The sequence below is a fragment of the Sabethes cyaneus genome, chromosome 2, assembly GCF_943734655.1.
Source record: "Sabethes cyaneus chromosome 2, idSabCyanKW18_F2, whole genome shotgun sequence".
In the NCBI taxonomy this organism is placed as follows: Eukaryota; Metazoa; Arthropoda; class Insecta; order Diptera; family Culicidae; genus Sabethes; species Sabethes cyaneus.
The window spans coordinates 14,246,279-14,266,361 of NC_071354.1; the positions used below are offsets into that span (position 1 = coordinate 14,246,279).

The 20,083-nt window shown below is 40.1% G+C and overlaps 1 protein-coding gene across 1 annotated transcript; it reads right to left on the bottom strand.

Moving 5' to 3' along the window:
* Positions 1–12,824: 12,824 nt before the first annotated feature.
* Positions 12,825–14,361, bottom strand: LOC128735119 (uncharacterized). Its single transcript, XM_053829613.1, has 2 exons — positions 13,414–14,361; positions 12,825–13,352 (listed from the first exon to the last, which is right to left on the bottom strand). The coding sequence occupies exons 1-2, from the start codon at positions 14,359–14,361 to the stop codon at positions 12,825–12,827; spliced, it is 1,476 nt and encodes a 491-aa protein (XP_053685588.1).
* Between the last annotated feature and the right edge of the window lie 5,722 nt (positions 14,362–20,083).

The following is a 20,083-nucleotide window of genomic DNA, read 5'->3' on the forward strand; positions in this document are numbered from 1 at the left end:
CGCATACCTGAAGTAAACCTTACTATAACAAACATGGCACAGCAATTAATGCCCGTACCAACGACAGTCCTCCTGGTCATTCCCACTAGCCTGGACAAATGCAGCAAGGACAAAATTAAAACTTCATTCTCACTTGTCACACATTGCGACGCTGGCTGAGGCCGCCAAGAATGCAAGCGAGATGATATGAACAACAAACTGGTACATCCGCTGTCAGAAAGAGTCATGCTTAAATTACATTATTTATGTGCTCAGTGCTTTGTTATTCTTCCTTTATGGTCTTCTTTTGATTTGACGACGATAAAAATCTCAAGGTCCTCAGCATGTACTATTCTTTAAACATGTGTTGATCAATATCATTAAAACGATTGAGAATAGTAAAGGTCCCGGGTTGATTCCCTGAGGTACTGCTGGTACTGCGGTAGGTTGTTAATAAAATTACACCGCTATTAATAACCAAGTTTGATTACCCTTGTAAGATTTCAACCATCCAACGAATACTGTAGAAAGATGCACTCAAGCAGTTGCTCCTAGCCAATAAATTCTTTCGGCGTATAATTAGGAGGTGCGTGGTGCATATTCGAGAACTGATAGAATTGGGAGAATAAAACAAAATTAGGTATTAGACTACCTACGAGCGGCAGTAGTTTAGTGAGTAAAACTTGCGGGGTTCTTTCAGGCCGATAAGCTTGTCGTCTGTTGTGTTAAAAACAATAGGAAAAATAATGGATGACCATATAGAGTCATAATTCGAGCCAAATATCAATTAGCAAATCAAGAAGTCAAATCTTCAATAACAGCAGTACAAACTGTTGTAAGAAAACTAGAAAAGTCTGTTGAAGCCAAAAAAAATTTCACTAGCTGCCTTCCTTGACATAGAAGGCGCATTTGATAATTACATTTCGTAATTCAATATCCATTAACATTATTATTGGATTATTATTGAAGGCTCATCTATAAGTGTTAGAGCAGTAAATCATCTCTATTATGGTCGTAAGTAGTTGATGATATTCGTCAAAAGTAAATAGCCCTACGCATTAAAATAGTTGGCTTCGTAGATGGTATGGTCATAATTGTTTGAGGAAAATTTAACTCTATTATCGATAACCGAGTGCAAATTGCTTTAAATTTGATTTCATCATGCTGCAATAGACAGGGCCTGTATATAAATGCCAATAAAACTACTGTCATACCATTTACGAGAAGAAAAAAATACATTGAACAACATTAGATTGAAAGGAACACTTTCGAAATTTTCTGACACTGCCAGATATCTTGGAGTATTTCTTGACGGAAAACTCAACTGGAACACACATCTAGAGCAAGCAGTAAACAAAGCTACAAATGCTCTATGGTTATGTAAAAGAACTTTTGGGAAGTAATGGGGACTGAAACAGAAGATGATCCATTGGATCTATTCGGCTATTGTATGCTTTATACAATTAGAAGCTGAAAAGAGTACTGAGATCTGAGGATCAAAAGATCTATGAACTTCTTTGAAGGTGATTTTACAGGTCATCTCAGTATCCTATTCAGTCTGCCGCGTTTGCAAATGGATCTGGTGTGCCACAGGGTAGCAATTTGGGACCCCTGCTATTCTGTATCTACATAAATGATGCAACTTTACTACTCAATGAAGGTGGAAGGTTTTTCTTCGCTGATGATCTGAAAATCTATCTTGAAGTCAGAAGGATCGAGGACTGCAGAGTGTTGCAGAAGCTTCTGGACTTGTTTAGTGACTGGTGCGTAAGGAATCAATTGTTAGTGAGTGTGAAGAAATGTTGCGTCTTCAGTTTCCATCGTAAAGTTTGCAAATCGTGGTTTTTCAGGAGCGGCGTTTTATTCCGTCGAGGTTGTTCCACGCCGCACTGGAATGCTTATGTGTATGATCGTTTTTCGGCCACTTCCCGTGGTCGGATCGTTACAAAATTAGTACTAAAATAAGCGGAAAAGACTGCAAAATCAAAATCTGAAATGAAAAAATAATGAATTTTTCAGAAATTTTAGTCCCCTTAAAAATGGAGCTAAAAGCTTGGGAATGTATGAAAGTGGAATCAAATTGGAATAACACGTTCCATGCTAGGCAGTCCAAACGGTTTATCTGTCCAAACAGCTTTAGGCACTATATTACAGATACTAGAAATGGAAGATCTGCAGAAAACTGTGTGCTCTACAGATGTTGGCCATAGGAAAACAATGTTTTTCTGCTGATGAAACAAAAAACAAACGTTTGGAAAAGTTTCCATTTAACGGAGGCTGCGATACATCAGCGCAAAATAGGAAAGGTGCAAATTGAGAATATTCCTTAGCGAAACATAACGCATATTGGAGATAATATGGTTTTATAAATGCCATTTTACATTTCAGGCATTGCTTCGTCACAAAAAGTAGACTTTTTCATGCGTTTTGGAGACAAAGTATTTTTCGCCGTTTTTTCAACTTTTTTCCGCCATTTATCACAACTTTGCACTGTTGAAAATACAGATGAAATGACAAAAACAAACAGATTATCTCACACACACATCAGATTGACGTCTTATCTGTCTTGTAGTGATATATTAACAATGCTAACTATTGAAATTCAGCAGTAAACAGGTTTAGAACACGGGGTGTGATATATCGTTCGCTAGAACATAATAGGTTAAGGTCCGGACTACTAAGGGATCCCTAAATGAAATGAACCGGTCTGTGCGGTTGTTGGACACAGCATCGATACAGTACAGCTTTTCGCAGGAGGACAGGAGAATTTTTTCCCTTCTTCAATAAAGAAAGCAATCTTTTCGAAAGAGTCACTCATAGTTCCTTTAGCCGCCCCGTAATCAAGTGGCACTCTAGCTCTGGATGATGCGTGCAAGTCTTCTTGGATGATTCTTCGAATGGAGTTTCAAAAAAAAAAAAAAATTGTCGTTCTTGGCAAGTTTCCTTATGGAATGTACCGGTTGCAGCAATCTTTACACGAGCCGATTTGTTCACGTTTGGTGTACGTGTACATGCAAATCGCGGACCTCCACGTCGCGGCTTCCACTGCTTAGGACCATCCTGCAGACTTTTTGATGGCTAAATGACATCATACCACCTTGGCAAGCTCTCTCGACATCTTTTGGGTGAACAGTAAACTTGTAATCACTTCGTAAGGGCAGTTTGAGTACTTTTAACAAAGTTTTGGCTAAATCCAGCTTATTTACTGGTAAACTCATTTAGATTGAAAATGCCAGTATCGCTGCAATGGGCATGGTAAACCTAAACATTTACATTGTATGCGCATATGTGTTACTGCTCAAGATTCGAACTTTAACTAAGTTCGTAGTTTTTTCCTTTTTCCAACTTTCACAATGCCTGGATTGATCTGAGCTATAATGGAAGCCAATTATAACTGGATCCGAACCTTACTTTTCCTCGAAGCCCTGTGTCGTGTGTAAAATAAAACAATTTTAGTGCGCTTCTCAATTAACTAATAGTTTCTGTAGACAGATTTTGTGCACAATTCAACACAGTAACGCAGCAGATTTTTAGAATTTGGTTCTGTTATTTTTTCACACCGTAAAATGTGAAAACAGACACAAAAGGGAATTACATTGCTAATAGAATTTCTGGGAAATAGGTTGTTTTTGACATAAAAAAGAGATCCATTAAAACACACAAATAAAACAGGGGACGATGGTTTGCAGATTACTAAACAGGTATAAAAAGTGAACTCACACTTTTAGGTCGGAGGTTTCTATTGCTGTGTCTCATTCAGCTAATAATGGCTAGTCTTTCACCACATTTGACATGCCATGGATGGAGCGCAATGATGTCATTGGTACATCTGGTGGATACTAATTTAGTCCCTCCTCCATACTAAAGGAATGTTCCGAGCAAAATACTAATTTGGGTTCATTTATGACAATTGGTTGTAAATTATCTATACATACATAGTAGTAAAACCTAAATTGAAATAGTTTTCACCAGCAACGTGGTAATGGTTATGTTTTAATCGCATATAGAAGCAATAACCTACCGTGTTAATTTCCAGCAATACCGGTTACGGTGATCGATTGCCGGTAAATCACGTATAGTGCTGTTTTAGTTCAGAAACTGGCCCATACGAAAAGGTTTAAAAAGAAGAACAATTACGGAGAAAAATCAGGAAGTCAGAAAAAAAGATTACATATCAAAGAAAGTTATTCGACGAGGAGCAATTATTTTGCCTACGTAAGAGCACCACAATAATAATATTACGTAGGCACATGAGTTGATGAATCTTATTAAACTTTGATCTGTCATTATGTTGTGGCACCATTTAATCATTGCTTCGCAAATATAACCTTTTAACCTCAGGCATCGATTTCAGCATTTGCCTTATTTGGCTTGCCTTATTTGGCTTATTTGCCTACAGAGCTTCCAATGGTTCAGAAGTTGGGCAGCAGTGTAAAGTTCGTTGCAGTTCGATTGATGCACCCGGTAACAAGCGAGGGCATTTGTGTAGTTAGCACCAGCAATCAAGGACTTTCTGCGAATAATAAACGGGATTTATTTATTCGCAGTCCACTGGTGTACACAACCGAAATCGGTTTCAGCGTCATTATTTTGATCGGGTGGGTCGTTTATCTTACCCACTAGCCCCCTTCCCCGGCGATGATAGATGCTGTGGTATAGGCGCAAACAGATGCAATTAAAGCTCACTGCTGCGTGGACGCAGTCGCATTAGCTGTTGCAAGCAGATCAACGCCACCGCGGCCGTTCTCAGATCGTTTAACATTTTTCTCAAGAGCATGTAGCTGGTGGAAGTTGTGTAGCATACAGAATCAACAACGCACTGGCGCTGGCTGGCTGGGGTCACATGCAAGGTTTTATTGGAATGTTGATATTTTTTCTTCCATTAAGCACCGCGTTTTTAGTAAATCTCACCGATTATCAATGAATGTGATAATATGCGGTAGGTAGCAGCGTATTTATGTGTGTGGTTGTACTGCTAGAATGCCGGTGGTGGATTGAAAGATTTAAACAGTTGTTGAGCAAGAACACGTGAGAATTGTTCCGTGGTGCCGTTTCGGCCGGGAATTGTCTCTATGAAGGCGTGAGGAAATTACTCGAGCGAGCGGTTGATCGTTCATTGTAAACAGAATGAACATTCGGCACGAAGGAAAACGGAAACTTCAAAAGCAAGGCTTTTCAAGGAAATACGCAATGACGCACGCGAACGCACGTGTGAAGGAGCACAGAGTGTTGCGTTGACCAACATTTGATTGGTATCGGTTAGTTAGCTGAATCAATATTTTTCCGGCCCGAGAGCAGTGCTTGAAATTCAAGAGCATGCTTTCGAAAAAAAAATTGCCGAAACATCAGAGATGACGGTTTGAAGGTGGCCCACCAATTAGAGGAGGGTCAATTGAAGTTTGGAACCATAATAACACGGGCCGAGCAAGCGTGAAACCGTTGAAGGTTCATCTTTTATTGTGCAAAGTGCGCGATGAAAACCAATCTCAGTGGCAGCAGAGGAAAATTACTGCAAGAGGAAACCGATTGTTTGTTCCAATTAGAGTTGATGGCTTTATTAGCTTAGATCGTGTGACTGCCCGTAGGCACACAGTGTTTATTGAATTTGCGAAAGGCCTAAATTGATGTTTATTTTTATTAATTTTAGTGATTTCATTTCATTTGGAAGGGTTTTGAAATGCGTGTCTCATTTACGCTGAAGTGATTATTACACTAAATTAGGTCCCATGAAACAGTTGATTTATGATACACAATCTAATTATGCAATTAAATTAATCCGTCAGCTACCCCAGTGTAATCAAATCCAGCAAGGAAGCGCAAATTAAAACCAACAACAATGCTGAACCTACTCATTCGCAGTAGTTGACAGCCCAAACGAGCAATCATTTGCTGCATATATCAAACCGATGGTAGCGTAAAAGTGTTATGTCACCAGACTTGGCAAAAACTCTTCGCAGGCCATCATACTAATCCGCAATCATGCCATTAACCCCATTAATGTGCCATTAATCTCTGCGGCAGTCGCTGTAAAGTGCATTGTCATTTGCCCTAAACCGAGGAGCTGACCAGCTCGCGTTGAGAGCACATGTATGAACGTTATGTTTGTATGCCATTTTAACAACTCATTTCACACTTTGCCGGAGCGAGCAGCCTTATCGAGTGACAGTCAGTCAGCGAACATTGTAACCGACATTAGGCGTTGCAAGGTGTCCGCGAGTACCTCCCACCGATTTTTTCACACCTACCTTCACCGTCATCAATTAGGGTCCTGACAGACAGTAACTAGCAGCCTTTTGCGCTTTTCTCCGCGGGACAGCCCTAAGCGAATCGATCGCAATCGCATCATCTGTCAATCAATCATGTTTAGCTGGTGACTACTATTTATGGGGTGATCTAATACAGTACTATCATAACGGTGTAGGTACTATACGGTGCACAATTTGCCGGTTTCAATTGTAAACAAGTCAATGAATAGTTATGAGGAAGATACAAAGTCGATGACACTAGTACGATTGTCGGAAAGCTAATATTGTAAGGCTGCTTAAGGGTGGATCTCACAGCAATTCACCCTATTGGAATGCAGTGCAACTTTTTGTAGTTGTTCAAAACATTACCTATTGATCTATTCTGCAAAATGTAAGTTTTATTTATTTTTAGTAAGATGTTCATTTCAGGATTTTGATAGATCTCGTCAATATGTCATAAATTCATCGATGCTATTCAATTTGATTTTTTATCAGAAAAAATGAACAGCGAAAAATCAAACATTAAACTGATTAGAAACTGAATAATTGATACAAAACCCTTACCTCGCTCACCATTTTGTACAAAAACCTCGACTTTTGTATGATCATAGCATAGTTTTTCCTGATCCTTTAAATCTTCTCACTTTAATCGATATACTTACTGAGCCTGCGTCTGATTTCTCGAATTGATACACCTTCATTACCTTTTATTTTTCAATTGAAACACTTTCTTTTGGTATTTTCAATCTGCTTGGTCAACTAAGCTTTTAAAAATTAACTCAATCAAATAAAAACGTGGCAAAGCACTTCATTCTGCTATAGCAAATGGATGCGTGACTTATTAAAAACACGCGTATTTAACAGGTACAACGAATACACGATCACAGTAACCCATGGAACACGCTTATTGCACTAATAATAACACAGGTACATTAGTTGAATATATTTCTCCTGATTTCGTCTTGGACCCCTTTATTCCTGGTGCCGATGGGGTTCTTATCAAGAACGGATTTCACTGCACAGTCATCCGGCATCCTTGCGACGTTGCCGGCCCACCGTGGACTGCCAGATTTCGCTAGGTGAATGAGGGGAATCTCTCCAAGTAGTGCTTGCCACTCGTGGTTCATACACCTACGCCACTCTCCGCTATCTATTTGTGCTCCTTCCAGTGCTGTTAATATTCATCAGCATAACGTTCAAACTTCTGGATTATCAGTCTACCTTGCGTTGAAAATCTGCTTGCTTTGATCAAACGTACATAATAACTATATACAGCAAGCATGAACTTCATGCACGAGAATATAGAATATCAGCGCCCTGTGATATTGTAACAAACTGATATTCACGTTTGAGCAGTGAAAATCAATAAAAAAAATTTATGTTGTTATTTAGCATCTATTGCGTTCAGCTGTTGGACATAAGATTTTTCTTTTCATTTACTGCATTTAAAATTGTTTTTTTCCTGAAGTGAATATCACCTTCTGGGTTTGAAAATCACTTTCTCCCGTTCTATTTTCACGATATATTGAACTTGTATACTATGATGAAAATCACTGTGCAGTTGTACATACGAAACTCAGAGGCACGAAAAACAATGTATGCTAAGAAAAAAGATTTTCTGTTTTGTTTGAAATTCGGTGATAATTAAAGGCCCTGGCTCCTTCAAAAATAATCCGCAACACATTTCGTTCAAATACGGCAAAGATACTGTCTCAGGTCTGTAGCGGACAACCGGCTTAATTAGCGGTTTATACATCGTCAGCCTTGTGCGCGACGTATGCTCCTTGATCGAAGCATCTTGCGGAGTGAAAAGTCGGCACGACTTCTAGCTTGAATGCGTCATTGAATCTTCTTACGCGTATTATTGTCGGTGATGACCAGAGATCCCCAATATACGAACTTATCAACCACTTCCAGTGCATCGCCGTCAATAGTCACTGTCCGTGGGAGGCAAACGTTGTTTTCTCTGGAGCCTCGTCATAGCATTTATTTGGTTTTCGACGCATTGATTTGTAACCCAATCGTCCTAGAATCCGTTTTTAGTCCGGCGTAGATTGCCTCCGCCGTCCCAAGGTTTCTGGTAATGATGTCGAAGGCTAGGAATTGGTTACTCTTCCTGAAGCTCATATCTCTAGTTTCGATGCCCGCTAGCAGAATCAAACTTTCAACAGCGACATTGAATAACATACAGGACAGTCCATCTGCGCGTTGCGAAAGAATTCGAGAATGGCCCGAAACACGCACGAATCACATCACTGGCTTTGATTAGCCGCATCAGTTTGTCCGGAAAACTGTACTCGTTCATTATCTACCATAGCTGTTCACACTCGACTGTATCGTATGCTGCCCTGAAATCACCGAAAACATGATGCTTGGGCACGTTGTCCTCCCGACATTTCTGGAGGATTTGTCGGAGAGAAACAATTTAATCCACAGTAACATGGGCCCCAATAAAGCCCGCTTAGTACTGCTCTATGAATTCTCTTGCTATTGGGGATAGACCATGTAGGTGGCCTTGACCGGTGTAATGTAGCGGTAATTACAGCAATTTAGTTGATCGCCCTTTTTGTAGAAGGGACAAACCACACCTTCCATCCACTCCTTCGGTAGTTCCTCCTCGTCCCAAATCCTTGAAATTGAGATGTGAGTGTGTGAGATATGCCGTCCACTACCCAAGCAGCACACGATTGGCACTTCTAGTTTCAGAAACGTTTATGGTTGAAATTGATCATATATCGGTGACCACAACTGTCCGGTTAGAGCGGATACGGAGGTTACCAAGGAGTTATCGACCTCTGAGAGTGCTCTGGTAAATATTGCTTTCGATAGTTGCTACGTGGCCAGCCCACTGTAGCAGTGATGGTAAAAACTCAAAATCTCAAAACACATCAAAAATCAAAATCAACTGTGAATCATATCAGCTTGATCCTATGCAGGAAAAAATCACGCGTGAGTTTTTCTGTTTTCATAGCAAGAAGCACAAAACTCAAGCATATTTCTTCCCGCTTGATCACATTCTGCTTTGCTTCAACTGCTACCTGGAGCTATGCACATACACATACAAATTCCTTTTTGAACAGCATAGGCATTCTCTCGTGCGATACGTAGCTGTGAGTTAGCGTAAGGGAATAAATCTCAAAATAATTCGCAAAGTTAAAGTAAAACGCACATTTAAATTACATGTTTATCGAATTCTTATTAGGCTTGTTACTTTCTAATTAAGAAAATGTTGATTCCCGCGAAAGAAAAATGTAAATTCCGTCAATATGTTTGCCATCTTAATTCATGAATGTGTGTTGCATTTTTCGCTGCTGATGTTTTCTCTGACGGAAGATTCACTTTTGCTCTTTGGTTCGTTGTATGAAATGCCAGCTGTAGAAAAATTAAGCAAAATGCTCACAGCTGAATTTGGTTCAGATCGCATAGCAGCAACAGAGACATCGCGTACAATAGCGAGAGAAACTCATATGTGAGTTTCGCGCTTGTGATCAAGGTTGAAATTTCATGTGTTTGAAATCTCATTGAGTTTTTTGCTGCTATGAATTTTTCAACACTGCACTGTAGTCTGCCATGGTGTACTCGATTAACAATATTTATATCTTTATACACCTCCAGTGACTCACGCATCTGCGCCATACATTCGCTTCTCATCTGCTGCCAAGAATTGTTCGCAGAATCTTACATTCAAAATCATCTAGAGCTCGTTGGTCGTATTCTTTCAACGTCCACGTTTCACAGTCGCAGAACATACTGCCGGAAGAATGATTATTTTATAGATCGCTATAGTTTCGTACGAAGTTGCAGATTGCGAAACCTCAACTGACTACGCAATCCATAGAAGACGCTGAAGCAAAGCCTACGTGCTCCACTCCGTTTTCAAAACTTGACCAATTCCTATTCGACAGACTTCGCAGCCAGTTGTTATAGAGTACAGGACAGTTGCGGGGCCAATGCACCGATCCTATTGACTCTAACGGCCTCTCCCCGAAACCAGCTGGGAGGCTAGACCCTATGTACTACTCAAATGACATTGTGTACTATTGAAATGAAATGATGCGTCTAGGCCTGCCCTTCGAACACAATTCGCTTAACCTAATCGTATGCCGCCTTGAAGTCTATGCACAAACTAACAAATGCCGAATCTTGCTCAGAGTTCCTTGCTCTCCCAGCCACTTGTACATGTGTTATAGTAACGGAAATTTATATAATGCAAGAAACAACCCTTTTTCCCCAACCCAAATCCGTATAAAGGAAGAAAACAATGGCTTTTACCCTGATTTGAACCTCCTTTATCGTCAATGGTCACGCCACCTCCATCCTATTCAGACTCCCTTCTTGTTTCCCTGCCACTTGAACACCTGTTATCGATCCGACAATTCGCATAATGCAGGCCTTTTTTCTCGTATTTTGACCTCTCCCCTCCTTATTAGTGACTCCATTCCCTACTAGCACGATTGTTACAAAGTAGTTGTGGTAACCGAATTATGACTAATTTCAGTTGCCTCAACTTAATGGACCTAAAGTGTGCTACTTGGGTTGTCCACCCACTGTTTTGATTCCCTTATGGCAAGCAACATATAAGTCAAGTTTGGTGAAGAACTGTCCAGGCGTTCTGCAGTTATGGCGGTGCATACATACATATAAACAACCATTCATTTTATATACATTTGGACCTCCCCACTTGTAAGAGGTCTCCCCCTTTAGCTTGCAGTTGCTTCATACCTGTTTTCATTTCGGAAATTTTCATAATGCAAGAAAGAAAGCTTCTTTTGCTCATAAGAGACATTAATGTTACCTGAACAGTTCATCTCGTGCTCCTCACCTGGTCACTTCGTCACCACTTTTCGCCACTGCCACTTAAACAACTGTTTTCACTACACAAATGCAATAGAAACAAAGTTTGTTTTCGTTGTTTTGATCTCCCCCTTTAAAGGTGCTCCCTCCATTTCAGACTCGCTCCCCTTCTTGTCGTTCACCTATTTTTGCAACTGTTTATGGTGTTCTAGAGTTCTAAAAGCTGCAAGTCGTAGTCGAAATACGTATTCGTCACGTCAGTCAAATTATAGTAGAACTAAAAGGAATTCATTTCTAATTAGTTCGCCTTGAGAAAATGAAGAGCGGGATACAACAAAGGCCTGAACAATGCACAATAGATAAAAAAAACCGATCGCTTTGAATAATTCACTAAAAAACCGGTTTATATTTTTCAATTGAATTGAATCACACAGAAAATAGAAGTAATTTGCTCTTTTCAAAATGAGGTAAAATTGTAACGAAATTTACTGCCATAACAGTCCCATTTATATAGGAAACTCCATATAAAATAAGACAGTTATACGAGTAGTGGCAGTTAGTTAAACGTAAATAATATTACATTACAAGCAGTATAAAACTGTAAACTTGTTGATGTGGTATGCTTTGAGCACCCAGGTGTTGCAACAAGGATTATTGTATAGATATAGATAGGAAAAAATACAGATTCCTAATTACTCCCCTGTAGAACATCAATATTTATTCTTTCTTACGCCATACCCGTTGTTCGGAGGATAATAATAATACTCATCCTTAATAATAAACGCTTCTCTTCTATTCTAACTCTCCTCCCTTAAGCCAACTTTTGCAGCTGTTTTCGTCATGGTTTGACACTTTTTCTGTTTGCCCTTCGAGTTAATGGTTCAAATCTTTTTAAGTATTTCTTCCCGGTAGCAAAATGTGTTTTTTACCCAAAATTGTGATTAAAATCATTTTTTTGTTGCTTCGTTTTTCTCATGATTTACAGGTGAAGTTCGAATTGTTGCATTTTGGTGGTAATTCATCAAAAACCTCATTAAAATTGTCTCCGAAGTATGCAAAGCTTTTATCGTTTCATTTAAAGTTTATAGTCGAAACAAAATTCATCAGCATAAATGGACAAGCTTGCTCACGTCAATATTCCATTTACATATAAACCCAAACGTTTTTGTTATCGTTTTCTTCATATATCTCTTTTTAGAGAAATTTAAATTTCGCACTGATCAACCTTACTTCAAAAAGATGTTTACATCAGCGATTAAAATGCATCTCAAATAAGTTAGATGAACAAACACGCATTACGCTTGAAAGCAGACAATATCCAATCAATGCCATACAAACCGTTACTATCATACTTTAAAACCTTTCGCTGTCAACCAGACGCATAAAATATTACAAATTACAGCATTCGATAAACTACTTGTAAACCAGAAGAAACTATGCACCTTCAATTCAATGTATATTAACTGGCGCAGGAAAAACCCTGGCAGCAGCGGCGCTATTACCGGCTCGGCATTCCATCCGTAGGACGGCGTCAGTTACAAGGCACGCCATTCATCAATCGCGGAGTTTACTACAATCGAAACAATGGAGTTAATGAAGCGTTCAAACCAGCTTACGAGACAATGTCGCATCCAATTGCTGTTTCACTCATTATAGTAACACAAACCCCTAAGCAAAGAAAGCAAAAACCAAAAAGCGAATTGAAAATATGTCGAACACCACTTCTTCAATGAAGTGGGTTGAAAAATAAATTTCTTTAGAAATGTTTAGGAAACACTTAACAGGTAAGATACAGTTCTTCCGTGGTTACTTCTTTTTGCCCTTCTTGGCAGGTTTCTTCGCTTTTTTGGGTGCCTCTTTGACCGGTGGCTTCTTGACGTCATCGAACTCTGCCTCAATCACCTGTACTCCTCGGGTTTCTTTCGGGCGTTTCTCCACCATGGGTCCCTTCGGTGTTCGGAGTTCCAGCTCGATCTGATTGGGGCTGCCGTCGCCGTGGGTGGTTTTATTTTTACCCAACTTTAGCACGAACACATCCACATTCGGGTCGTGCCAACCTTTCCTACAAATCTCAATACCGTTGGCCGCTGCTGGATCCTCCGTGCTTTCCGGGTCACGTGTTTGCATGCAAATGGATCTGGTCGGATCGGGCCGTTTTCGGAAATCTTCTGCGCAGATTGGACGTTTTTGCTTGCATACTAGAAAATCACCGGACCACTGTTGGGCGGGGTATTTAAGGTTGCCGCGAACTACCGGCAAACGGCAAGGGTTTTTCTGTCGTTCGACGTAGCGTTCCTGTAGGGCGTACACTCCTTCCGGAAGTGTTAGCGATGTCTAGTATTTAAATCATAGAAAATTATTTTCTAGACTTAGTTTAAGCGAGTGAAGCACTTACCCAGCAACCTTTCACACATTTCCCGTCCTGCTCATCGCCCAGCATGACTTTGATGTCGGAATTCTTCTCCACTCGTATCGAAATCGCATTGCCATTCATCTCGGCCGTGTACTCATCGTAGGGCGCACATACCGATTCTTTACTTGTAACCGAGACCGCTGGAGTTGGAGGCTGAGAGGGGATACTTCGGTTGTCACACTCCTTGCACAGCACCGGATGTGGGTGGGCTAAATCGTCAAAAGCCACACATTTCATGTACCGCTCCTGCTCATCGGCATCGGTCGACTTGAAGCAAGTAACTCCGGGTTCTTCGGTTTTAGCACCAAACATTACCTTTTGGGTAATCCTTGAACCCAAACAGGAGATCCTCAGCGTCACCACGACGCAACCTTGAACGTCCTCCCCGTTGTCCGAGTGTAGCGGATAAAGAGACTTGATTGTTTCCGAAACTGGGATTGTTTTTTTCGCGATGGAGTTTTCGGAGCGAGCCGAATGGATTGACGTTTCGGAACTTTGCTTTCCATTAATTTCATTGTAGCTTTTAACCAACTTGGAGAAAATTTCGTTCGCCGGTTGTTTCCATTTTCCAAGAACGATTTTTCCGCCATCCTCTTGCTTCTCTAAGGCCGAGATTTCAAACTCCAACTCGTCGTCGGCTAGGGCTTTTTCGCTCAGTACGAACATGCAACTTTCGCCTAGTTTGCTTGGGTGCTCTAGGTCTAGCCGAGAACCGAAATCTTTCTCGCATACCTCACAGCGAGCCAGATTAGCCAGTTGGAAGCGAACGCATCGTTCCGGACATTCGGTGCGATCTTCCTGAACCTGAACCTCGGATGAGGTAGCCAGCGGAGATTCCGCCGCTAGTTCGGCGTCAGCTTCTTTTTCCCGGGGGAACATTTGCAGTTCGTCAACGATCAGTTCCACCAAAAAGATACGGTTTGCGGTCATTTTGTTCGGTAAAAGTTTGGAATTTAGAATTTTGCAGAATTGTTGAAATTTTGATACGTTGATGCGGTAATTTGACAACTGAATGATTGCGTTTAACACTAGCCTACTGATTGAAATTTTGCCTTCGTGTTTCTAACCATTTTGTTTTTCTTTTCTTTTATTTCAGGTAGGTCAACCTATTGTTCAACGGATTGTAAGAAAAGTTTCAAGTGAGTTTCTTTTAATCTACGAAAGTCTTTGTCTATAAAATTATTAATTGACTTCATCAACTGTCAACGCACCTACCGTCGGAAGCTTTGATTGAGGTTACCAAATTCGACTCCTAATTAAACCTTCCAGCCAGCAATCATCCAATTCATAGAAGACAGCCCACATTTCGTCGGTTCGCAGTGATGTAAGACCCTCTCTAGTAGTTGGTATCCCAGCTTGTGTGTGGTTGCTTTGCTGCTGGTCCCGTCCTCCAACCCACAACACGCAGAAAGAGAGTAATTTGTAGAGTCTAGTGCCGGCAGCTGATTGCGGTCGATCAAGCGCCAATAAATCAGACTACTAGCACAGACTTACAGACATAACCCTTAGAAGAAAAATCAACAACAATTATCGCACCTCACATTTAGCCTAAACACTAGCACCAGCTATGATCGACATTCCCAAATACCAAATAGCAATAGGAGTATCCCTCGAATTAGCAAGTATTTTTTATGGGATATTCCCCTTCTTTCGTCAAAAAGCGCCACTTTGACCAAAACGGAGACATTCCCAACTAAGCCCAAATTTGAAATGACGGTTTAATCGGTGCGAAGAATAGTAAACGAGTGTTATGTCTGTTTGGCTGTGCTACTAGTAAGCCACTCCGCACGGTCCGACGACGAAGAGACGAACGAAAGTGCTCACCTATGCGTAACATTGGTTAATTATGCACGATCTACTAGCCAAGGAGGAGGAGTAGATGGGCTTTCCCATGGGGTTGGTTCTCATTGTACTGCTAGACTTATTGTCGTCAGCAGTTGTTGTTGTTGTTGTTGTTATTGTTGAGCCACCAAAGTTGAAATCGGGCCAAATTATGCATCAAACGGTACCCTATGGGTGGGCCTCTCTACCGTCAATCGAATAATGCAAAATTATATTCCGCAACCCATCGAGAATTGGTCGAGCATGTGAACGAAGCGAAGAGCAGCAGCAGAAGGCATATAATTATGTGGCCAGACCGGGCACGAGAGCTTTTTGTTTGTTAAATTTATTTTTACTCAAAATTAGGTTAATATATTCACTTTTGTTAACGAAGTTAGAGTAAGGCCGTACCCAGTAACTCGTCTTCTAGGATTTTGTTGAAGATTGAAGTACAATTGAATGTACCTGTACCTTGAATGAACTACTTAGATGGAAGCTCTGACGCCGAAGGTAATCAACGTTGAATTTGCATGAATAATTTTCACGCTCCTAGGGCTGGACATGTGTCTGTAGAACCGCGATTGCAGCTGCGGCACCTGTCATCCTATACGGGCCAGCTTGACCGAGCGGGGGCGAACCAGGAATTCCTCGTTCAATTGCGTATAGCTCACGAGGGTTGTAATGATTTATAGTTCACAACTGAACTTGTTCATACCAAAGGAAGGTATTCAAACAATGGATTGGTAATCTACATTACACAATTGAACGGACACGGTACTCGGTAAGACAGAAATTCCAATAACTGAATAATTGTCTTACAACAAATGCTTCTGTGAAAGACCTGTAATAAAGTCACATTTGAACCGACCAACATGGTCTCAATGGCGATTAACTATACACTTTGCAACGAGACCAGTTTTCTAGTAAACACAGACTGGCGGTGATCGTGGTGGTTTTAAACTAGATCATTCGGTTAGGTCGTACTCGAGCCGTAGAGTTTGTTGCTTTTACGAGACCTGCTGACGAATAACCATCGACAGTATAAGCCAAACTGAAAACTTAGAATGTGGAACGGATCCAAAAAAAGGTGAACGAAGTTCCTCAATTAATTTCGCGCGGCGGCAAACCTGTTAGAAGCGAACCAAAATGTTGCTACATTACCGTTGCAAAAATTCATAATCACCCAAAGCCTTTTTTTTCTCTCGCCAATGGTGAACGGCGAGCAAATTGTTTCCAAGCAGTTGGCTGACTGATTATCGCATTTTTTCGTCCAAATTAAGACCAAGCTAATCAATGACGTGCGTTTGACAGTCACTTTCAACGAACGACTTAACCAACCAACCAACCAAGCGGCGGACGCACGTTGACCATGGTGCCGAAAATTCTAGCCCAAAGCACTTTTTTTATGGATTTGAAAGTCCATTCCATTAACGCAGTTAAAAATTTATTTCCTTGAAAAGAGCTTCCGACCTGACAGCAGCTCGGCAGCAATAATAAACAGGCTATTAATGATTAGCGAACTTGTTCGAAATTGAAAGTAAATTAGCTTAGTGGTTTGCCGATTGAGAAGGTGACACTTTTGTAGTGACATTATGGACTTCCAATGACTATTAATTACATGTTGACAAGTGTTGTGACTGATCACGAGTTTATTCGTAGACTCTGGTGTTAGTTAGATGTGCGCTTTGGAATGGCGGTCAGAAGGTGGATTAATGGGCGTTCGACAATCTTGTTAAATTACAGTGCGAAACTTCTAGGCAACAGTCATTGGACTGATTGACTCAATTCTTAGAATGAAATTATGTTGAGCTAAATTTGCTGTACCAGTTCTTAAAATTCCAATGTTTTTCATAGGCTCAAACATATCACCATCAGTAACACATAGTAGTATTTAGTACTAGTTAGTTAATATACGCAAGTTACCAGGAGAATCCGTTTGAGTACCGGACGAACGTCATTAGCACGATAGGCCACCAATGACTAGAAAAATAGAGTTGCAACGAATAAAATATACAGTTCAGTGGATAATTGTTACGATTCCAAGTACCGAGTACCTACTAGTTGATGCACCGCAATTCTGAACTTCTACATTGGTACAGGTCCGAAAAGGGTTCACCATTAGAGGCAAGCAGCAGCGTAATTCACTAGACAGTCACGGTTGTTACGGGTCGGCTCGTAGGACTCTGGGTGATTACCCCGTTGGTTGTCGTTCTTGTTGATTCAGTACATCTCACTAATGAGGAAATGTATGTCAACAATTTTATGACGTTGGTTGCGAGGATTGTTCCGTCATTGTTGCATTACGGAATCTGTAAAACAACTAGACTATAATATTTTTACTGGCTTACTGCTTGTCTTTGTTTATGTCTATAATAAATATAAAATCCCGACTGGTCTGGGTTTAACCCCAGCCAAAGATGTTGAGATTTTCTAAATTTCTATACCATGCCTTTCATCGAACCAAGAAGTAAAACCAGACCAGTCAGAAGACCCACCATTGTTGATAAAAGGTTAAAAGCCTCGGGTACTCTCTCAGGGTGTTTGCGCAATATGGCATGAACAGATACGGAAAAGTTGAGATCAGTTGAGATCAATAAGGAATCGAGTTTCCCATCTTTCATTGTATTTATCTAAACTTATTGCAACTCTAGCTCTTTTTCAAAAATTTCAACATGTTTTCGAATTGTTTTCAAATTCGCAAAAGCTCTGGTAAATTTTCAGTGTTCATCTACTTTGTCATAAAAATCATATTATTTAGAGCCTGACGGAAGAATCAGGTCAAAACACAGCTGAAACACTGAGCTTTTGTAGAGCCAACGGCGGTGACATAAACATAATAACCATGCGGGGGAACACATTATACAATCAATTTCACTCATTCCTTTAATAAATATTGCAAGAAGTGTAATCAGCCAAATAGGCTCTACATGTGTTTTAGTGCATTTAATGGACTTCCCGGTTCTATGTACGGCTACTAAACAATCAACAATTACTCTAAATAATGCCTGTGATATGCCATTTTATTGTATCATTAAAGTTAGTTTTATTGGACATAACTGCAAGGGACGAAATGAGCACACCTGGCAGTGACAATATGAGAGAAGCTTAGTATTTAAACACAACCCATATAAGTTGCTGTGTTTACAACAACAAACATTGCATGTTGACATGTTGATGCAGACAGCAATGTAATGACGCGCAATTATTAACGAAAATCAAACGGAAAGCAGTGACTACAAAGCAAAAATTACGTGTTCATTTTACCCGTCCCTCCAGCCACCATATTACTTACGTTGTTCAATTAAAATTAATTCGTAAATTAGAATTATGTCCACCGCGGTTTTTAATCTTCACTACACAAGAAGGAATTTTGTTTCCAAACGTAAAAATTTAATGTTAATTCATCATCGAATAATTTCCTTTCTAGAATAATAAACATTTTCAAAAACATTCCAAAGCATTAGCTAATGACAGTCATTGTAATTTAAAAATTATGCTTCATATTTTATGACTGTTTTTTAACCAGGTGGACCATATCCTCAACATAACAACGTGAGAATTGCTTTCACTGACATTTGTTTTTACAGCGCCATCGTGTATTATTCCAGTAGTGCAGAAAGCGCATTTATTGACGCACATCTCCTCCCAAGCAGCAATTTAAGTTTTATTACGAGGTTTTCATGACCTGTTTCATGAAACCGCTAATAAAACTATGAGTTCAATAAGAACCTTCTGAAGACCGCTATAAAAGTTTCTTCCGATTAAGAGGCTCACCTCTTCAAAACCCTCTTGAAGAGTCAGACCAAAAGCTGAACGAGGTTGAATACGCTGTACGCTCTATTTAAAGCAGTAATAAAACCAATTATGTTTTACTGTCAGATTATCCTGATAGATTCGATTCGATTCAATATTACGAACCAATTATACCAGATAGCATAGCGTACCTCCGATTCACTCTTAATTAGACGCGAGTTCATGAGTTGTTTAGAGCAAGTTGTCTTATGGCGGTTTTCATGACCAATTTTGGTATTAACTGCCATCATAAGAGTGTAATAAAACCCTAATCCAGCTTTCCACGAGCGATAATGGCGTATATTGAGCACAAGGGGGCACAATCTTTTAGCATTCATTGGAGGAGCGTCGAGTTCGCCCTGACGGAGTTACTATGGATACATTCATGATTGTTTGTTGTTCGAGTGTAAAAATGTAAACATTGTTTAATTTTGCAGATCAGCTGAAGTGGAACATAACTAAACGGATTTAAACTTTTATAGTGGTTTGCGGCCATAATTTGCTGAAAACACTGGCTCAGAATACTTTTTCACAATCGTGCGAGTTAAACATTCGAAACATTACGCATTAACGCAAACATTAACTTCATGTTGGTCGAGCCGTTGTCAAGTTTGCTCTCGAACAGCGTCTCGACTTGATAAGAAACTTTCCGTTGCGTATTTGGACATTCTCTCTGAAATTTGCGAAAACTGCAAAGCCATAATCCATAAAACTTGTTGTCCATTCAATTATGTTCCTCTTTACCTGATCTGCAAAATTGAACAATGTTTACATTTTTACATTCGAACAACAAACAATCATGAATGTATCCATAGTAACTCCGTCAGGGCGAACTCGACGCTCCTCCAATGAATGCCAAAATATTGTGCCCACTTGTGCTCAATATACGCCATTATCGCTCGTGGAAAGCTGGATTGTTACCGTAAAATGGGGTAACATCCCAAGTAACATTTTTGTTGCATAATAGCTTATTAAACTATTGTACAGCTAATTCCCGTGGAACAAGTGCTTGAAAAGCTATTATACAACAAAAATGTTA